The following is an 18,167-nucleotide window of genomic DNA, read 5'->3' as shown; positions in this document are numbered from 1 at the left end:
CACGAGCAGGAGAGCGCAAGAGGGGAGGACTCCTGCCTCAAACTGCGTCCATGATGATGATGACGAGTTCTGCTCAATAATGATCCAAAGCAGTGCAGCCCGATGCATGATCACTTTCATCATCTGAGTCAGATGCCATCAGCAGAAGGCTGATTTTCTTTTTTCGTGGTTCGGGTTCTGTCATTTCCGCATCGCAGTGTTGCTCTTTTAAGACTTCTGAAAGCATGTTCCACACCTCGTCCCTCTCAGATTTTGGAAGGCACTTTAGATTCTTAAACCTCAGGTCGAGTACTGTAGCTATCTTTAGAAATCTCACATTGGTACCTTCTTTGCATTTTGTCAAATCTGCAGCGAAAGTGTTCTTAAAATGAACACCATGTGCTGGGTCATCATCCGAGACTGGTATAACATGAAATATATGGCAGAATGCGAGTAAAACAGAAAAGGAGACATACAATTCTCACCGAAGGAGTTCAGTCATAAATTATTTAACGCATTTTTTTTTTAACGAGTGTCCTCAGCATGGAAGCATGACCTCTGGAATGGTGGCCAAAGCATGAAAGGGCATACGAACGTTTAGCATATCTGGCATGTAAATACCTTGCAATGCTGGCTACAAAAGTGCCACGCGAATGCCTGTTCTCACTTTCAGGTGACATTGTAAATAAGAAACGGGCAGCATTATCTCTCGTAAATGTAAACAAACTTGTTTCTCTTAGCGATTGGCTAAACAAGAAGTAGGACTAAGTGGACTTGTCAGCTCTAAAGATTTACATTGTTTTGTTTTTGAGTGCAGTTATGTAACAAAAAAAAATCTACGTTTGTAAGTTGCACTTTCATGATAAAGAGATTGCACTACAGTACTTGTATGAGATGAACTGAAAAATGCTATTTCTTTTATCATTTTTACAGTGCAAATATTTGTAATTAGAATAATAATATAAAGTGAGCACTTTATACTTTGTATTCTGTGTTGTAACTGAAATCAATATATTTGAAAATGTAGAAAACATGCAAAAATATTTAATAAATTTCAATTGGCATACTATTGTTTAACAGTGTGATTAAAACTGCGATTAATCGCAAATAATTTTTTAATTGCGATTAATTTTTTTAAAGTTAATTGTGAGAGTTAACCGCGATTAATCGACAGCCCTAATTTTAATTACATATCACATAGAATTTTTCCACAGTACCCCTGCCTCATTCAGTCTGCAGGATGGATCTGCTCTGGGAACGAATCAGAATTATCTAGTGAATGAAGATGTCTGTAGGAATCCTGCCTCATTGTCCCAGACATGACAAATATGCTTTTTTTTTTTTTTTTTTTTTTGGCACAAGCGCATGGGAGGGGACATGGGCACACGAGGGGAGGGGCTAATCAGGGCAAGGGGACGCAGAGAGAAGGGAACAACCAGGCTGGGAATGGGGCAGGGGAACCACGGGGCTAGCTTCAGAGGCTGGGGCGGGTCAAACAAAGAAAGGCTGCAGAGGGAAAGGGCGGGGCAGGCAAACAAACTGGAGCTAGTGAGGGGCTGGGGCAAGGGAGAGGGGCAAAAGGCTGCAAGGGGCAAATGGGTAGGTAGCAGGGGTAAAGCTGGGGGCTTGCTACAGGGGGGAGAAGGTCAGTCCAAAGGAGGGGGGGCACGTGCACCCACGTGCGCTTGTAACAAAAAGGAAAGGCACTTTAGGCTGGCTGCTGTATCAGGCCCAATGGTGGCAACAGGGCGTGGCAAGCCTAGGTGAGCAGCTGAGTCCCAGAGGCAGGAGCTCAAGGTAGATGGTGAGTAGCCGGTGGGGGTGGTGGAGGGGGCAACGATGATGGTGGTGGTGGTGGTGGTGGTGGGGGTCGGGACGCAATATGCTTTTGCTAGGACCTAACTTTATTAAGTAACACAACTGGGAACTACCAGTGATAACTCATCCAGTGGAAATCATCATTCCTATAGTAATCTGTTCAACCGGATAGAGGGCTGCCATCAGCCTCCCAACCCCATTAACCTAGAATCCCACTGCTCACACCTCATACAAAGGTTACGGGGGTTGGGAACAGGGTATTGTCTCCTCACTCTACCAGATACTGGATGCCCCATCCTCATTCCCCACCTTCTTTAGGAGATGTCTTCTCCTAATACACTCCCAGTTCCGGTTTATCAGTGAACTGCAAACCCCATGTTGTACCCATGACACAACAGAATGTAGTATCTATTACAGACATAGGTCATATTCCGACCCCTCTCCTCCATTGGAGTTGAGAGAATTCTTCAGCATCCCCAAAGTACACCGAAATGTTTGGGGTGCTAGTTGCTTTGCACAAAAGCAAAAGTAGTTAAGAACCAAGGTTTTAGAGGCCTCACTCGAATGGGCTCCTTGTGGACGACCCTCAACAATTCTTAAATTGCACCCACCTCATGCTCTGACTGACTTGAAAGACTGGCAATTACCAATATTGACCCCTTCCTGGTTACTACTTCAAAATCACCTCTCTTTTATCCTGACCTGGCACTGCCACTAATGGGAAAAAAACTCCCAGAGGGTTGTGTCTTTTACTAACCCTTCCCAGATGTAATCAGCACTATTTGCCCTGGCACAAACTCCAGACCTGAAGCCCCACAATGCATCCAAATTAGACTTCAGGTCCGACTCTGGCATTCAATCCCCTTTGCACTAATTTAGGAACTAACCAACAATCAATAAATACTCCATATCTTGATTTACCCTTAATAATAAATGGGGTCTGGCCATGACTGAGGAGGCAGCTGACTGCCAAGTACAACAGACCCATTCCAAGAGCACTACTCAGGGTGCTAAATTGACAAGCTTGTAGTTCAATCTTCTTGGATCTCCTACTCCAGTGGTTGTCAAACTGCAGGTCGTGACCCAGCACTGGGTTGTGGAATGTAAGGTACTGGGTCATGGCGGCTCTGGTCAGCACTGCCGACCAGGCTGTTAAAAGTCCCATCGGTGGTGTGGCTAAGGCAGGCTAGTCCCTACATGTTCTAGCACTGTGCTGCGCCCCAGAAGCAGCCAACAGCAGGTCTGGCTCCTAGGCAGGGTGCCACATGGCTCCGTGCGCTGCCCAGACCCCGAGCACCAACTCCGCACTCCCATTGGTCGGTTTCCGGCCAATGGCAGTTGGGGAGGGGTGCCTGCGGGCGAGAGCCATGCAGAGCCGCTTGCACACCTCTGCCTAGGAGCCAGACCTGCTGCTGTCCGCTTCTGAGGCGCAGCGCGGTCTGCGGTACCAGGACAGGCAGGAAGCCTGCCTTAGCACCCCCTCTGTGCTGCTGACTGGGAGCTGCCCAAGGTAAACCCATGCCCCAATCGCCTGCCCCAGCCCTGAGCCCCCCCCACAACTCAAAGCCACTTACTGCACCCCAAACCCCTCATCCCCAGCCCCACCCCAGAGCCTGCACTCCCAGCCCAGAGCCCTGACCCCCTCCTATACCCCAACCCCCTGCCCCAGCCCTGAGCCCCCACAAACCCAGAACCCCCTCCTGCACCCCAAACCCCTCATCCCCGGCCCCGCCCCACAGCCCTCTGCCCCAGCCCTGAGTCCTTCCCACACCCCAAATCCCTCATCCCCAGCTCCATTGGGTCATGGGCATCAACAATTTTCTTCAACTAGGTCGCCAGAAAACTAAGTTTGAAAACCACTGCCCTAGCCTACCTAGGCAACTCCTGAAAACCTGTCAGTTTATTAGCAGTGAGCAGACACACCCGATTCTGTATCTAACTCAGTCTGTAGACAGGCCAGCCTAAATGGGGGTGGGGCCAATATTGTTTTTCTTTAACTGGCAGTACTCCTAACCTACCAGCCAACTTAAAATGAGGCCAACAGGTTTGTATCCTCTCTTAAATCCACCTTTAGTGCAAATAAAAATTTATCCAGTGTCCCACCATCTGTAGATCACCAACCTGATCTGCATGCCACTACCCAGTAACACTGTACTGAACCTCTAAAGACTGAGCATGATCATGAGCACCCATGGGCAAGGCATGTCAAAATAGCAACCCTTGTAATAAAAACAAGCAGTATGAGGGCATAGCCAGAAAGCTGCTTAATCTGAACTTTGACCCTAATCTGCTAGGTCTCACCACCATTACAGCATGGCAAAGGACAAATAAGAGAGACATCATTATTCTAGGTCTTTCCCATCATCCACTAACTTCCTCATATGAAGGTAGTGGCTCCCTAAATTTTGGGCACCCGCATCAAAAGAGTGGCCCATAGATCTGCTATCCTGAAAGGTCCTACAACTTTTTTTTAAATAAATCTTACTTCTTACTATGCCATGTAAACCCTCTAAGGACTCCGAAGTTTGGAATCATTCTATGAAATCTATCCTGTTATGTATCTTCAGTCCTGCTCAACAGCCCTTCCTACCTTATACTCTCCCTTGTCATGGTGATCCCACAGGAACTCCCCAGAGCACCTGAGGTTGCTCCAATGAGGGTGACGCTATTCTCCCACTATTAGTCCCGTGCCTAGATGAGGAGCACCGGACTGAACTCTGTCCCTTTCTAATGCAGTGTCACCCCTGGGCAGGGGAGTGTAGCAAATGTGTGCTCCACGGGTATCAATTTTCTTTTTTAATCTCAGATTTTGTATTTGCATAAAATCCATGTCATTTCCCTCAGTGAATGACCAGCATAGTTGTAGGTCTCCAGCTTCCTGCCGTGGAACCTATAAGTCACCGTCATTACAAATGACGACAGCGAATGAACCAAAGTTATCCATTCTAATCATATTTCAATATCAGCCTGGGCCCACTTCATTTCCATGCATACTACAGCCAAAGTTTCTTGGCATGGGCCCATTCCATAGCCCTAAAAGCACTGTGGGCCTGACAGATTAATTTACTATACTTTGACAAGGCTATGCCATCCCCATCACTCTCTCCCCCACCTTCCATCATGAGTTCCTCATAGAAATAATTCCATTATGGCACGTATTGCCCTTTACATATTTTCTCTATTGACTTTGAGAAAGTGCACCGTGATTAAGCCTGCCTTACTGGGACGGTTACCTGTGGAGGCACTCACCACACCATGTGCAGTCCCCCATGCAGGAGGTCTCAATGGCATTGGCCCCTCTTGCCATACTTTCATCTCTGAACTGGATCAAAGCTGTTTGATCTATAACATTCTGCCTGCTGGAAGGACCCACACCCTGTTGTCTACTGCCATTTTGATCCTGCACCCAGGCAGGGGCCAATGCCCAAATTCCACCACAGGGAGGTTGCCTTGCCTACCTCTAATGTCTTGGAACTAGGACCCAGGACTATCCCATCCAAGATTGGTGGTCCAGATGCTGGCAGAATGTGAAGCTTACACTTCAGCTTCTGAAGAAAACCCTTCCAATACACAATCCACATACAGAGGAGTCCTTGCCCAAGGGAAAGTTTATGGGCACCATAGCTTCACACCACTTCCCAAATTATCTGAGAAAGGACTTTGTGGCCCTCCCATAGATCAGTGATTTCAACCTCTGGAAGAGTCCCTGCCTTTGCCCACTTCTCCTTCCTACCAATTCTCTGCTCTGTGGGGGGCTCAAGCAGGGTATCCAACCACCCTGCCCCCCCCCCCCCCCGGGCCCACTCGCACATCCCTTACCAAAGAGAAGCCTCCACTGAGGGTGAACTCCTGCACTCAATGCCATCCTCCTCTGCTTCTTTCCAGGGCAAGCAGGTTTCATTTAACCCCTGCAAGGGAAAAGCTCTTGGTCCTGTTGTGTCTAAGGAGCCTAGTCCCTGGGCTGCTGCTGCTGCCACTAGGCTGCCCAATGCTGCATGTACTCTTCACTGGTGCTGTGGCTGCCTCTGCTTTGACTCTGTACTTATTTCCAGATAGTTCTTGCTGATACCCTACTGGTAACCCTGTGGCTCTTAGGAACCCCCAACCCTAGAGGGAGGAAACCACTGCTCTGTGTAACCAGAAGCAAAGTTAGACATTTTTAAATCAACAGGTCCAGATAGCTTGCCTCCAAGAGCTTTAAAAGACCTGGTTGAGGAGCTTGCTGATCTGTTAATACTGAAGAGGACAGGTCACTGAGACAGAGCAAACTGGATCACTTCGTACACTGGGTGCAAGCAAATAATGTGTGTTTTAATATAGCAAAGTGTAAAGGTATACATCTAGGAACAACAAATGTAGGCCATACTCACAGGATCGGAGGACTCTATCCTGGAAGCAGTGACTCTGAAAAAGATTTGGGGGTCATGGTGGATAATCAGCTGAACATGAGCTCCCAGTTTGGAGCTGTGGCCAAAAAAGCTAATGCTATGCTGAGATGCATAAACAGGGGAATATCAAGTATGAGTAGAGAGGTTATTTTACCTCTATATTAGGCACAGGTGCAACTGCTGCTGGATTACTGTATCCAGTTCCGGTGCCCACAATTTAAGAAGGATGATGACAAATTGGAGATGGTTCAGAAAAGAACCAAAAGAATGACTAAAGGATTAGAAAACATGCCTTAGGCTACGTCTTCACTACGGGGGTGGGGGAGTCGATTTAAGATACGCAAATTCAGCTACGAGAATAGCGTAGCTGAATTCGACGTATCCAAGCCGACTTACCCCGCTGTGAGGACAGCGGCAAATCGACCTCCGTGGCTCCCCCGTCGACGGCGCTTACTCCTACCTGCGCTGGTGGAGTACAAGCGTCAATTCGGGGATCGATTGTCGCGTCCCGACGAGACGCGATAATTTGATCCCCGAGAGATCGATTTCTACCCACCGATTCAGGCGGGTAGTGAAGACGTAGCCTAAGGCTAAGTTATTGATTCAAGGAGCTCCATCTATTTAGCTTAAGAAGAGAAGGTTAAAGGGCTCTTCAGTCTAGCAGACAAAGGTATAACACAATTCAATGTCTGGAAGCTGAAGCTACACAAATTCAGACTGGAAATAAGGTGCACATTTTTAACAGTGAGGGTAATTAACCATTGGAACAATTTACCAAGGGTCGCAGTGGATTCTCCATCATGGGCAATTTTTAAATCAAGATTGGATGTTTTTTTCTAAAAGATACACTCTTAGTGATTATTTTGGGGGACCTTCTATGGCCTGTGTTATACAGGTCAGAATAGATGGTCACAATGGTCCCTGCTGGCATTGGAAGCTATAAATCTATGCTGAAATGGAAATCATGGGATATCAGACAGCACTGTGAAGAGGGCAGTATGTATGCATAGACAGGCGGACAGACAACTTCAAAAGCTGAAGTTCAAGTGCCGGTATTTCCTACATAAAATCACAATCACCCTTCCCTTTGGTGCCAATATTCTATAGCCTGATGTACATGCATATGCATGTGTACAATGCTGATTTGCCTGAGATCTGGATATACTCAAGTGCAAGTGTTTCCACTTGCCTGATGTATACAGTATCCATGGAGAGGTTGAGGTAAGGTGTGCTATTGACTGCTAATTGTACATTTTCTTTCTTTTGCTATTTATGTCAGATCCTTGTTTGATTAATTAACAGTTTCTCTGTGAGTTTCTCCCTCCTTTTTTATTTTAAAATTCTTTATAATATATGCTACTTTAGATGCTTTGGGTTACTCCTGCAAAGATTTGTGTACTTTTAAAACCCAGAAGTAACTGCTCACCTTTCAGTACAAGTATGTGTACTGTTTGAAGGATAATGCCATGGTTCCATCTTTTACTGTAGTACTGCTTCTGAAAGATGGCACTGAGAACTATCATTACAAACACTTGCTCTTCCTTGCCGTATCATAGTTTTTCGAGTCTTTAGATCATTTACAAGGGAGGCATCATAGTCTGGTGCACAGGCCACTAGTCAGGGAGTCCAGAGACCTGAATTATATTGTCAGCTCTATTCTCGACTCACTTTCAATAAGTCACTTGGGATAAAATTTCTAAGTGTCCACCAAACTTGGTTATCTCCTTTTTGGATGCCTAGTTCAAAATAGTTGGGGAACTGCAGCTGATAAGTATACCTGAAAATCAGGCCTTCGGTGTCTTCTCAAGCAGAACACCCTACGGGGCCTTCAGTTTTGTTTTTCCCCCTCTTCTGTAAATTAGGGATAATGAAACTTAATCACTTTTGGGTAGCACTGCAATCCACAAATGAAAACTGTTATGTAACGCTAAGTAGTAGTAATAGGAATGATGGACCATATTATTGTAACTAATATTTGGGAGGGTTCTTGTAACTAGACATGGATATAAGGTAATAAAGAATTGATTTAAACTATTTTTTTAACTTTTGTGTTACATGTCTCAAAACCTTACATAATTGGAAGTGCGGTATTAAATGCTGCCCTGAAGGAATGGTTGAACTAATTACACTTTTAAATACTGAATGAAGAGTTAAATGACAAAATGAAAATTCAGATGAAATATCCACAGTACAAGTTAATCTAATGGCAGTGGGTGACAAGTTAATTCAGATAGCAGGATCATTCATATAACAGTGGGAGTCATATTAGTTAATCACCTGCTATACTTGAGGGAAGAAAGTGGGGAGGATCATATGACAGAAGGCAAAAAATAGAAGAGATCATGGAGGGAAGGGAGAATTAAAATGAAGGGAAACATGCTGGGGGACTTGGGAAGGGAAAGTACCAATTGGAGAGGGAGGCCTAGGAGGTAGAATAGCATGGAAGGGAATACAGTGAGAAGAAGGAATGGTCAAAATTAGGGGAGAAAGAATCAGAGTGAAGATCTCTAAGAGAGAAAGGAATGTAACCTTGGAGGAGAGAAAGGCACAGAAAAAAGAAAGAGGATAGATTCATAGATTATAAGGCCAGAAGGGACAATTGTGATCATCTAGTCTGACCTCCTGTATAACACAGGTCATAGGACTTCCCTGAATAATTCCTCTTTGAACTAGAGCATATCTTTTAGAAAAACATCCAATCTTGATTTAAGAATAGACAATTTTTGCTAAGTTGTTCCAATGGTTAATTACTACACTCACTGTTAAAAATGTGTACCTTATTTCAAGTCTGAATTTGTCTAGCTTCAACATCCAGCCATTGGATTTCATTAAACCTTTGTCTGCTAGATTGAAGAGGCTATTTTAGAATGTTTGTTCCCCATGTAAGTGCTTACAAACTGTGATGCCTTAACCACCTTCTCTGATAAGCTAAATAGATTGAGTTCCTGGAATCTATCGCTATAAGGCATGTTTTCTAATCCTTTAGTCATTCTCATGACTCTTCTCAGTCTCCAATTTATCACCATCCTTCTTGAATTGTGGACACCAGAACAAAAACAGTAATCCAATAGCAGTTGCACCAGTGTCAAATGCAGAGATGGTAATAGAGCCTCCCAACTCCTAGTTGATATTCCCATGTTTATACATCCAAAGATTTCATTAGTCCTGTTGGCCACACCATTAAACCCGAAACTCATGTTTAGCTGATTATTCAGCAAAATCTGAACATCTTTTTCAGGGTCACTGCTTCCACCCCCATCCTTCCACCCATATGTAGGAGCAAACAATACAGGCCTGTAAGTGTGGTCAGTATTGTTTGCTCCTACATACATATCTTTACATTTGACTATATTAAAATGCTTAGTTTTTGTGCCCAGAAATATAGAAGAAAGGTGCAAAAGGAGGAAAGTAAAATACACATTTTTGATATAAGTATCTTTTTCAGGAGCTTAGCCATAGAAAACAAAATCAGTAACAGAAACTGATCGTGTAAAGGGCAGCAGTACTTCACATATTTGCATTTCAAAAACAAAAAAATCTGGAATAGATATATGTTGACTTTTTTCAGATTCTTTTTCTAGCGTCTGTCAGACACACACCCCCCAGCCCTATTACTGTGTGCGTCCAAAGCTTTAAATACAATAACGCAGACATCACCTGTTCTCAAGCATGCTTCACTTGTTATGGAGAAAAAAGGTGCCAAAATGCCAGAGAAACAGAACACACATTTGATGAATAACCTCAGGCTTTCAGTGAGCCTTCTGGGATACATATTTAGACAAACAAAGGCTAGATGGTGTATAACGCTTAATAGGGCATGTTTAAGTGATATTTAGTATGATCAACACCACTTGTGCTATGTTTTTTCAAATGTATTATGGAAAAATCTTAAACTTGACAGGGTAAGACAGAGTTAGAAATAGATCATGTTATGCTGATATAAAAGTGCATACAACAGTACAATTATAAGGAGATTATTCATTCTTTTCTTAAAGTTCCAACTACACAGACAGACACACAGATGTTCAAGTTAATAAACAGTGATTACCTCAAGGCAGCAGTTTTTCCATTTTTGTGAGTACATGTAACCTGCCGGGTCTGATATCCAATCTGTATGTCCCAATATTTGTTCTCTTGTCTGTTCTGTCTATTTCGATTCCTCTTTTTCTTAATAAGCTCCCGAGCTTCAGGATCCCGTACTCCTTTTTCTCTGTCCTTCTCCTTTTCTTTGTTCTTCCCTCGTTTCCTTGCTTGCCTTATATGTCTTGAGTGGGGCATTGAGCATGTACTCCAGGATCCCACATTCAGGCTGTGCAAGCTTTCTTCAGTAGTACATGGGGTAGAGTGACAGATCTGAAATTCAGTCAGGTTAGGGCAAGCAGAGCCACCAAACTGAGGTGGAGCAACAATGTGACGAGTTCGATGCTGAAGCCCATTGCCACAAGTCTTGGAACATTCTGACCAGGGGGAGAACTCTGCCACAATACAGTCCTGGCGGCAAGGGATGAGGCAAGCCTGTTCCAGGCGTGGCTTTGGTTCAAAGTACTCGCATATGACATCCTCAGCAGAAACCCCATTTGATTTTTGGACACAAGTTACGTCTCTCATCTGGATTCCTTCTTCTCCTTTGATGCATTCCACTGGTTTTTCAAGATTCCTTGAAATAACTGGCTGGCACTGATTCCAGTTGCCCAACTGCCAATCATACAGTTCTTTGTGCCAGTCACAAACCCTGAAACAGTTCTGTTGGTTCTCAGGCCTCTCTATCTGTTTACAATTTGTGGGCAGCGTTGTCCATCCTTCCACATGAGCACACCATACTGCCCGTGTTTGGATACCACCTGGACCACATTCATCTCCCATACATCTTCCCCATGGACCTAGGAAACAAGATGAAAGCCACTGTCATATTTTACATTTAATTACTGCTTAATTATTAACCTCAAGATACAGCGAAAAAGCACAAGAATCAAGAGTGTATTCTTTCCCAATAGCCCTACAAAGTAGGACCTTCGTATGATCTGTGGGAAAGAAAAGTTATTGATTTTCACCTATTACAGAGTACAATCTCAGAGAGCCTATATAACAGAACAAGTGAGGGACTATCCATCTGTTTTCTAGTCTTTTTTGTGATTATAAATGGATTTTACTACATAGTTTTCTTTTTATGTTGAGTAATTAAAATATTTATGCTCCTGGAGTTCATCAGGGATTGATCACATCAGAATTAACACATTATACAATTCATTTGTCAAGATTTGTTTTGCCAGGAAAATGGGAGAAAGGCTTCCCCACGATATGTGTAAATAATCTCAGCTCCACCTACAGGCAAACTCTTCTGGAGATCAGATTTTGGTTTTCTGTCTAGCTTTTCCAATGCAACCCAACTTCATAGTCACATGCTACATAGACATAGTTCTCATTTTTCTAAATTGTGTCAAATAAACAGAATAATATAAAAAAAAATCTGAAAAACAGTGGTCATTGCAGGTGATGTGAGACCTATTTTGCCAACTTTTAAATCCTCCCCATACTACTAAAAAATAAAGGAAGCAGACTAAGTAAGCCAGTGTTTCTCAAACTGGGGCCGCCGCTTGTGTAGGGAAAGCCCCTGGGGGGCCGGGCCGGTTTGTTTACCTGCCCCATCCGCAGGTCCCTCGGTCCGTGCCGCTTCCAGCAGCCCCCATTGGTCTGGAGCGGTGAACCGCGGCCAGTGGGAGCCGCGATCGGCCGGACCTGCAGACGGGGCAGGTAAACAAACTGGTCCGGCCCGCCAGGGGCTTTCCCTACACAAGCGGCAGCTCCAGTTTGAGAAACACTGAAGTAAGCCTTTGTTCTGAGTAACTCATGAAGAGTCCTAGTGAAATATATATTCAGAGATGAAGTCTTACCAGTTCATGGAAATTTACAGAATGATAGAAATAAGTGATGAAAAAGAGATACTAGGTCTACAATGGGCATACTTGTTTAGACTAATAACAAAACCATTAGAATTATCATGGATTTGAAAGCTTACAATGTAAACAGTTGCTGTGGTTTTTAAAAAAAAGCACAATATTCAACAGGGCAAATTCACAAAAATCCACAAGTTACATAAAGGGAGGACTGTCGTGTTTATTATGAAAGCTACTGCCTGTTATTTTCCTGAGTTTTGACAAATTGATCAAAAGTGAAAAGATGCCATTTCTGTCTGCCGAAATTGCAAATCTGAACTAAGGATGAAATATTATGATATTCAGGTATATAAAATCTCAGCTCTGACGTTATTGTTACAGTCACAAGTTGAAAGTCAGACTTCTTGCATAGGTGTCTTGCTAAAAAAGTATGAAATACGCACAAGATTATATTACAACTAAAAATAAACCTGTGCTGAATTTATTAACCTGTTCTCTATTAAATCATTCATGCCCATTGGATGAGCAAAGAAAGAAAATAAAATCCAGCTAACTTTCTGTTGAAAAGCTGAAAAAATACTGACCTGAGTGTGCATTTACTTATATTCTCAGAAGTTCTCCTATGTACTCAGTAAAACATTGTTTTTAATTTTTGGTTTAACTCCACTGTGGAAGAGGAGAAAGTCAAGCTGTGTAGCAAAATTACAATCACAATTTCTCCATAGTACAAATATCCACCGCCAAACACAGATCTTATAAAACCAGATGGCTATCTAAAAAGTCCTTTCTTTGACAGAGAAGTTCCAGTGTCCATGCACACAATGGAGGCCAGACAATGCAATCCTTATTTATCTGAATGACCCCACTGATCATAATGGGACTATTTGCATGAGTAGAGTTATAGGATTTGCAAGGTTGAGCCCTTGTGACAGTGATAAAGAATTTTAAACATTTTTTTTTCATTTAGTGACTGGCAGGAGTTTGGAGACCTCCTATCACTGACTCCCACAGACTTCAAAAACTTCCATTGGGAATGTTGCCTTAGACTCTAACATTAACTTCAGTGGGAGTGTTGGAAGCAGACTTATGGTAAGATATGGCACTTAGTCTCTGTAGCCCTTGCTAGTGTACTTTTGAACAGACTCTTGATTACAATACACTGCACTGTAGTTGAACAGTTTGCTTATGGATATTAAAACCTGAGCATTACATATATGATAGCAATGCCAGCTGGCAGACAGATTCAGCACATGAAAACTCCTGTACTGTTTTCTGCAGATTAAGTTTGAATTAGGGTTTCCAAGGTTTAGCTAGATACCCAGAAAAATAAATGTATGTTTTAAGTACAAATACATTTCTGTTCCCATTTCAGTAAGATTACCCTAGTTTATCTCTAACCAGCCTTCCACAAATGACATAATCATCGTTGTATTCATTTTATTCTAAGTATATTTACACTGAGCACAAAGCGATTGCATTTCCTCAGAAAATTGCATGGAGTTCTATTTAAGAACACCAACCAAGTCTAAAGGAAAAGAATAAAAACCAACTAAAGCAAGGATAGTAATATAATCACAACTGAACATAAAGCTAACTCATTCAACTTGCAGACTGGAAACTCCTGTCTTATCACATTACTGCACCTTGTATATACCATACGTATCCAATTAAGAGAGACTCTTTTAAAGATCAGATCTTTGTCACTAAACTCCAGATGAAGGGTGAAATAATCAAGTATTCAAGAGAGAGTGCACCATATCTAAAAATTGTTCTGGACAGCTGAGCATTGCTGGCCCAAATAAATCTCATGTTCATACTAATCTAAATGCTAAAAATTGTAGTTAGGACATTAAATGCAAACTGCAGTAATGTAAATGTGAAAAATGGTAAAAATGCTGTATTAGAAGGTGATAAATGGGCTCTGCATTTATCTGTGGAACAGTATGAACTAACTCCACAATTTTAGCTGCACCTTCTAGCACTGCTATGTGTCAATGGTTTTAACGCAGCCATAAAATCTGCTGTTGGATAAAAGATGACACAAAAGGAGTTAGAATAAAAGAATATTAAAACAAAACAAAAAAACCACAGAATACCTCGTCTATTTTTAAAAGTTCTAAGCATAGAAGACAAATGGAAAATTTATTAGTTCTGTGGTTTTTTTTTTGTTGTTTTTGTTTTTTTGAGGGGGGGGTATAAAATTGAAAATGGCTTCCTCTTAAAAATGAATATTTGAAAGTTTTAACTTCATCAAGTGGGTGAGAACCAAAGGGACTACTCACATACACCAAGTGAAGTGCAGCACAATGTTTGCAGGACTGGGACCCTTGTAAATTTCATCTCCTAAACATTCAGCTGCATGGGCCAGTATTTCTACAAGCTTTCATGAGAATGTATTAATTTGGCTAAGGAAAAAATGTTGTAATTTGTTGCAAATGAATTGTATCTCAGGGCAACTGCCCTCAAAACTTCCTAAATCTGTAAATATCCACTACAAGAAGTTTCACTAATTTTCTTGTGGGTGAAATGATGACTTTTCACTCATGTTTATCTACCTATCAATCTTAGGCCTTCGTTATGTCTGAAGTACAAAATCTTAATGGAAGGGGAGAGAGAAGAATCATATGAACAAAAATTATGAATCAGGCCCTCCAAATCATGAGATTTAAAAATAATAAATTCGGGTCTCTGGTTTATAAGCCTTTAAAATTCACATTTACAAGCTTTACTCTACAACCATGAGAGCTCGATATATAGTATTTTTATTAATTTTTTTTAAATTACTGGCTCATATACCATTATGATCATTGAGTCTGACCTCCTGCACATTGCAGGCCACAGAACCTCGCCCACACACTCCTGTAATACACCCATAACCTCTGGCTGAGTTACGGAAGTCCTCAAATCATGATTTAAAGACTGCATATTATAGAGAATCCACCATTTACACTAGTTTAAACCTGCAAGTGACTCATGCTCTATGCTGCAGAGGAAGATGAAAAAACCCCAGGGTCTCTGCAAATCTGAACTGGGGAAAATTCCCTGCCAACCCCAAATATGGTGATCAGTTAAACCCTGAGCATGTGGGCAAGACCCTCCAGCCAGACACCTGGGAAAAAATTATCTGTAGTATCTCAGAGCCCTCCCCATCTACTGTACCATCACAGGACATTGGAGATATTTGCTAGCAGTCGCAGCCTGGCCACATGCCATTGTAAGCAGTCCCATCATACTATCCTCTCCATAAACTTATCAAGCTCAGTCTTGAAGCCACTTAGGTTTCTTTGCATCCCACTGTTCCCCTTGTAAGGACTGTTCCAGAACTTCACTCCTCTGATGGTTAGAAAGCTTCATCTAATTTCAAGAATAAACTTGTTGATGGCCAGTTTATAGCCATTTGTTCTTGTGTCCACATAGGTGCTTAACTTAAATAACTCCTCTCCCGCCCTCGAATCATAGAATCATAGACTACCAGGGTTGGAAGGGACCTCAGGAGGTCATCTAGTCCAACCCCCTGCTCAAAGCAGGACCAATCCCCAACTAAATCATCCCTCTGATGTATTTATAGAGCACAATCATATCCCTTCAGCCTTCTTTTGGTTAGGCTAAACAGGCCAAGCTCCTTGAAGTCTCCTCCCACAAGGTAGGTTTTCCATTCCTCAGATCATCCTAGTAATTTCCAGTTTGAATTCATCTTTCTTAAACAATGGAGACCAAAATTCCACACAGTATTCCAGATGAGATCTGACCAGTGCCTTGTATAAAAATACTCATACTTCCCTGTCTCTATTGGAAATACCTCACCTGATGCATCCTAGGGTTGCGTTAGCCTTTTTCACAGACACATCACGTTGGCGGCTCATAATCATCCTGTGATCAACCAAAACACCCAGAGAGATTCTCCAGGAACAAGGGCTTTAAAGAAAAACACCAAATATCACAAAACACATGCTAAAATCATTAAACTGGCAACACTACTTGCCATTCTGGAAGTCCATGAATCCTTCTTATGCTAAAGGAATGTCCAATGGTTTAAATATTATTAAACGAGGCTGAAATGACTGCTGCTTCATTACACTATAATGTGACTACTGGCTGAAAGCACACCTAGAGAATCGGTGGCTTCCAGACCATCATGAAGATAGAACACCCCAAAACTGAGGTTTTCTTTGATATTTTCTTCAAGTTTAGATTCGTGAGGCCTCTCAGAGTTTAATCCAGAAAACATTATTGTGACAGGTTCGGTCACAGAGACCCCCTTGGGACTGTTACCTGATGTGCTGAAACTACCTCTGAGCCCGTTTTCCCTGTCAGCTTGGGACTCCAGAACCCTGCCTCATTGAGCCAGACATGCTAGTCTGCTGTAACACAGACCCAAGTCTGGTCCACGCCCCCAAAGCTGCAGGCTTTAACCAAAAACTGCTCAGCAAGTCACCTATCTCCAGCACCCAGACACCCAGCTCCCAATGGGATCCAAACCCCAAATCAATCCGTTTTACTCTGTATAAAGCTTATACAGGGTAAACTCATAAATTGTTCGCCCTCTATAACACTGATAGAGAGATATGCACAGCTGTTTGCTCCCCCAGGCATTAATCACTTACGCTGGTTAATTAATAAACAAAAGTGATTTTATTAAGTATAAAAAGGAGGATTTAAGTGGTTTCAAGTAATAACAGACAGAACAAAGAAAGTTACCAAACATCATAAAACAAAACACGCAAGTCTAAGCCTAATACATTTAAGAAACTGAATACAGATAAATCTCCCCTCAGAGATGTTCCAATAAGCTTCTTTCACAGACTAGACTCATTCTTAGTCTGGGCCCAATCCTTTCCCCATGGTACAGTTCTTGTCAGTTCCAGCTCAGGTGGTAACTAGGGGATTTCTCATGACTGGCAACCCCCTTTGTTCTGTTCCACCCCCTTTTATATATTTGGCACCAGGCAGGAATCCTTTGTCTCTCTCTGGGTTCCCACCCTTCCTTCTAAATGGAAAAGCACCAGGTTTAAGATGGATTTCAGTATCATGTGACATGTTCACATGTCCTGTGAGACTTCATTATTCACTGCCTGGCGCCCATGCCCACGTATACAGGAAGGCTTACAAGTAAACAGAGCCATTTACAACCGATTGTTCCAGTTAATGGGAACCATCAAGATCCTAAGCCACCATTAATGGCCCACACTTTGCATAATTACAATAGGACCTCAGAGTAATATTTCAGTTTTAGGTACAAGAATGATACATTCATACAAATAGGAAGAACACACCCAGTAGATTATAAGCTTTGTAGTGATACCTTACAAGAGACCTTTTGCATGAAGCATATTCCAGTTATATCATATTCACACTTATAAACATATTTTCATAAAACATACAGAATGTAATGTCACAATTATATTTCATCGGGGGGCGGGGAGTATTCCTTTGTCTTATATTCATTATGTTTTCTGTTTCTATGATGTTGACACCCCCCCCGCCCCAAAAGTGGAGGGGTAGCTTCCCATCATCTTTGAGGATCAAGCTGGAAGTATGCCATCCTCTACAAGAGGAAGGCTCCTTCTAGATCCCACCTCTCCAGTAATCATCTTACATCTTGAAGCATGAGTTTTAGCACAATACTATTCTTATATATAATGTAAATCTATCCCCTCTTTATGCTTACCAAATACAGTTCTGTGGACTTCACAGCCACTTCTTCTGCAGGAAGGCGTCTCCCCCTCCCCCCACGGAATTCACCCTGCAAGGTAGGAAATTCCCTGAGAACAGATGAAATATCGTTCCACACTAGTACTGTGATCTTCTGTGGGTTCCAAAGCCTTATTCTGTTGATTTATAATTCTACCTTTTACTCTACCTACCTCCAAAATAATTTCAAAACAGAGCTTTTCTTTTTGTAAAAGCCTGCTTGTCCATTTCTTGTTCCGGTGGGTGGTTTTAGCACCAAGAAATGAGCCGTGTAAAAAAGAAACACTATAAAATAGTTCCAAAACCAAATTATGCAAACTATAACTACTAGACATTCATTCCTACCTCCTAAAATAAGCTTGACTGTAAAAGATGCCTACATCCTTTAAATAAGCTC

General features: G+C 42.4%; 1 protein-coding gene across 1 annotated transcript in view; it reads right to left on the bottom strand.

Annotated features, from left to right (window-relative positions):
• THSD7A (thrombospondin type 1 domain containing 7A) overlaps positions 1–18,167 on the bottom strand; it is a 383,013-nt gene that overhangs the window by 196,276 nt on the left and 168,570 nt on the right. The window contains exon 2 of the mRNA XM_065399278.1: positions 10,234–11,065. Within this exon, the coding sequence (XP_065255350.1) occupies positions 10,234–11,065 (832 nt within the window). The remainder of the gene's footprint in view (positions 1–10,233; positions 11,066–18,167) is intronic.

Source organism: Emys orbicularis, chromosome 2, assembly GCF_028017835.1.
Source record: "Emys orbicularis isolate rEmyOrb1 chromosome 2, rEmyOrb1.hap1, whole genome shotgun sequence".
NCBI lineage: Eukaryota > Metazoa > Chordata > Testudines > Emydidae > Emys > Emys orbicularis.
This window is presented reverse-complemented; position numbering and strand designations above follow the sequence as displayed.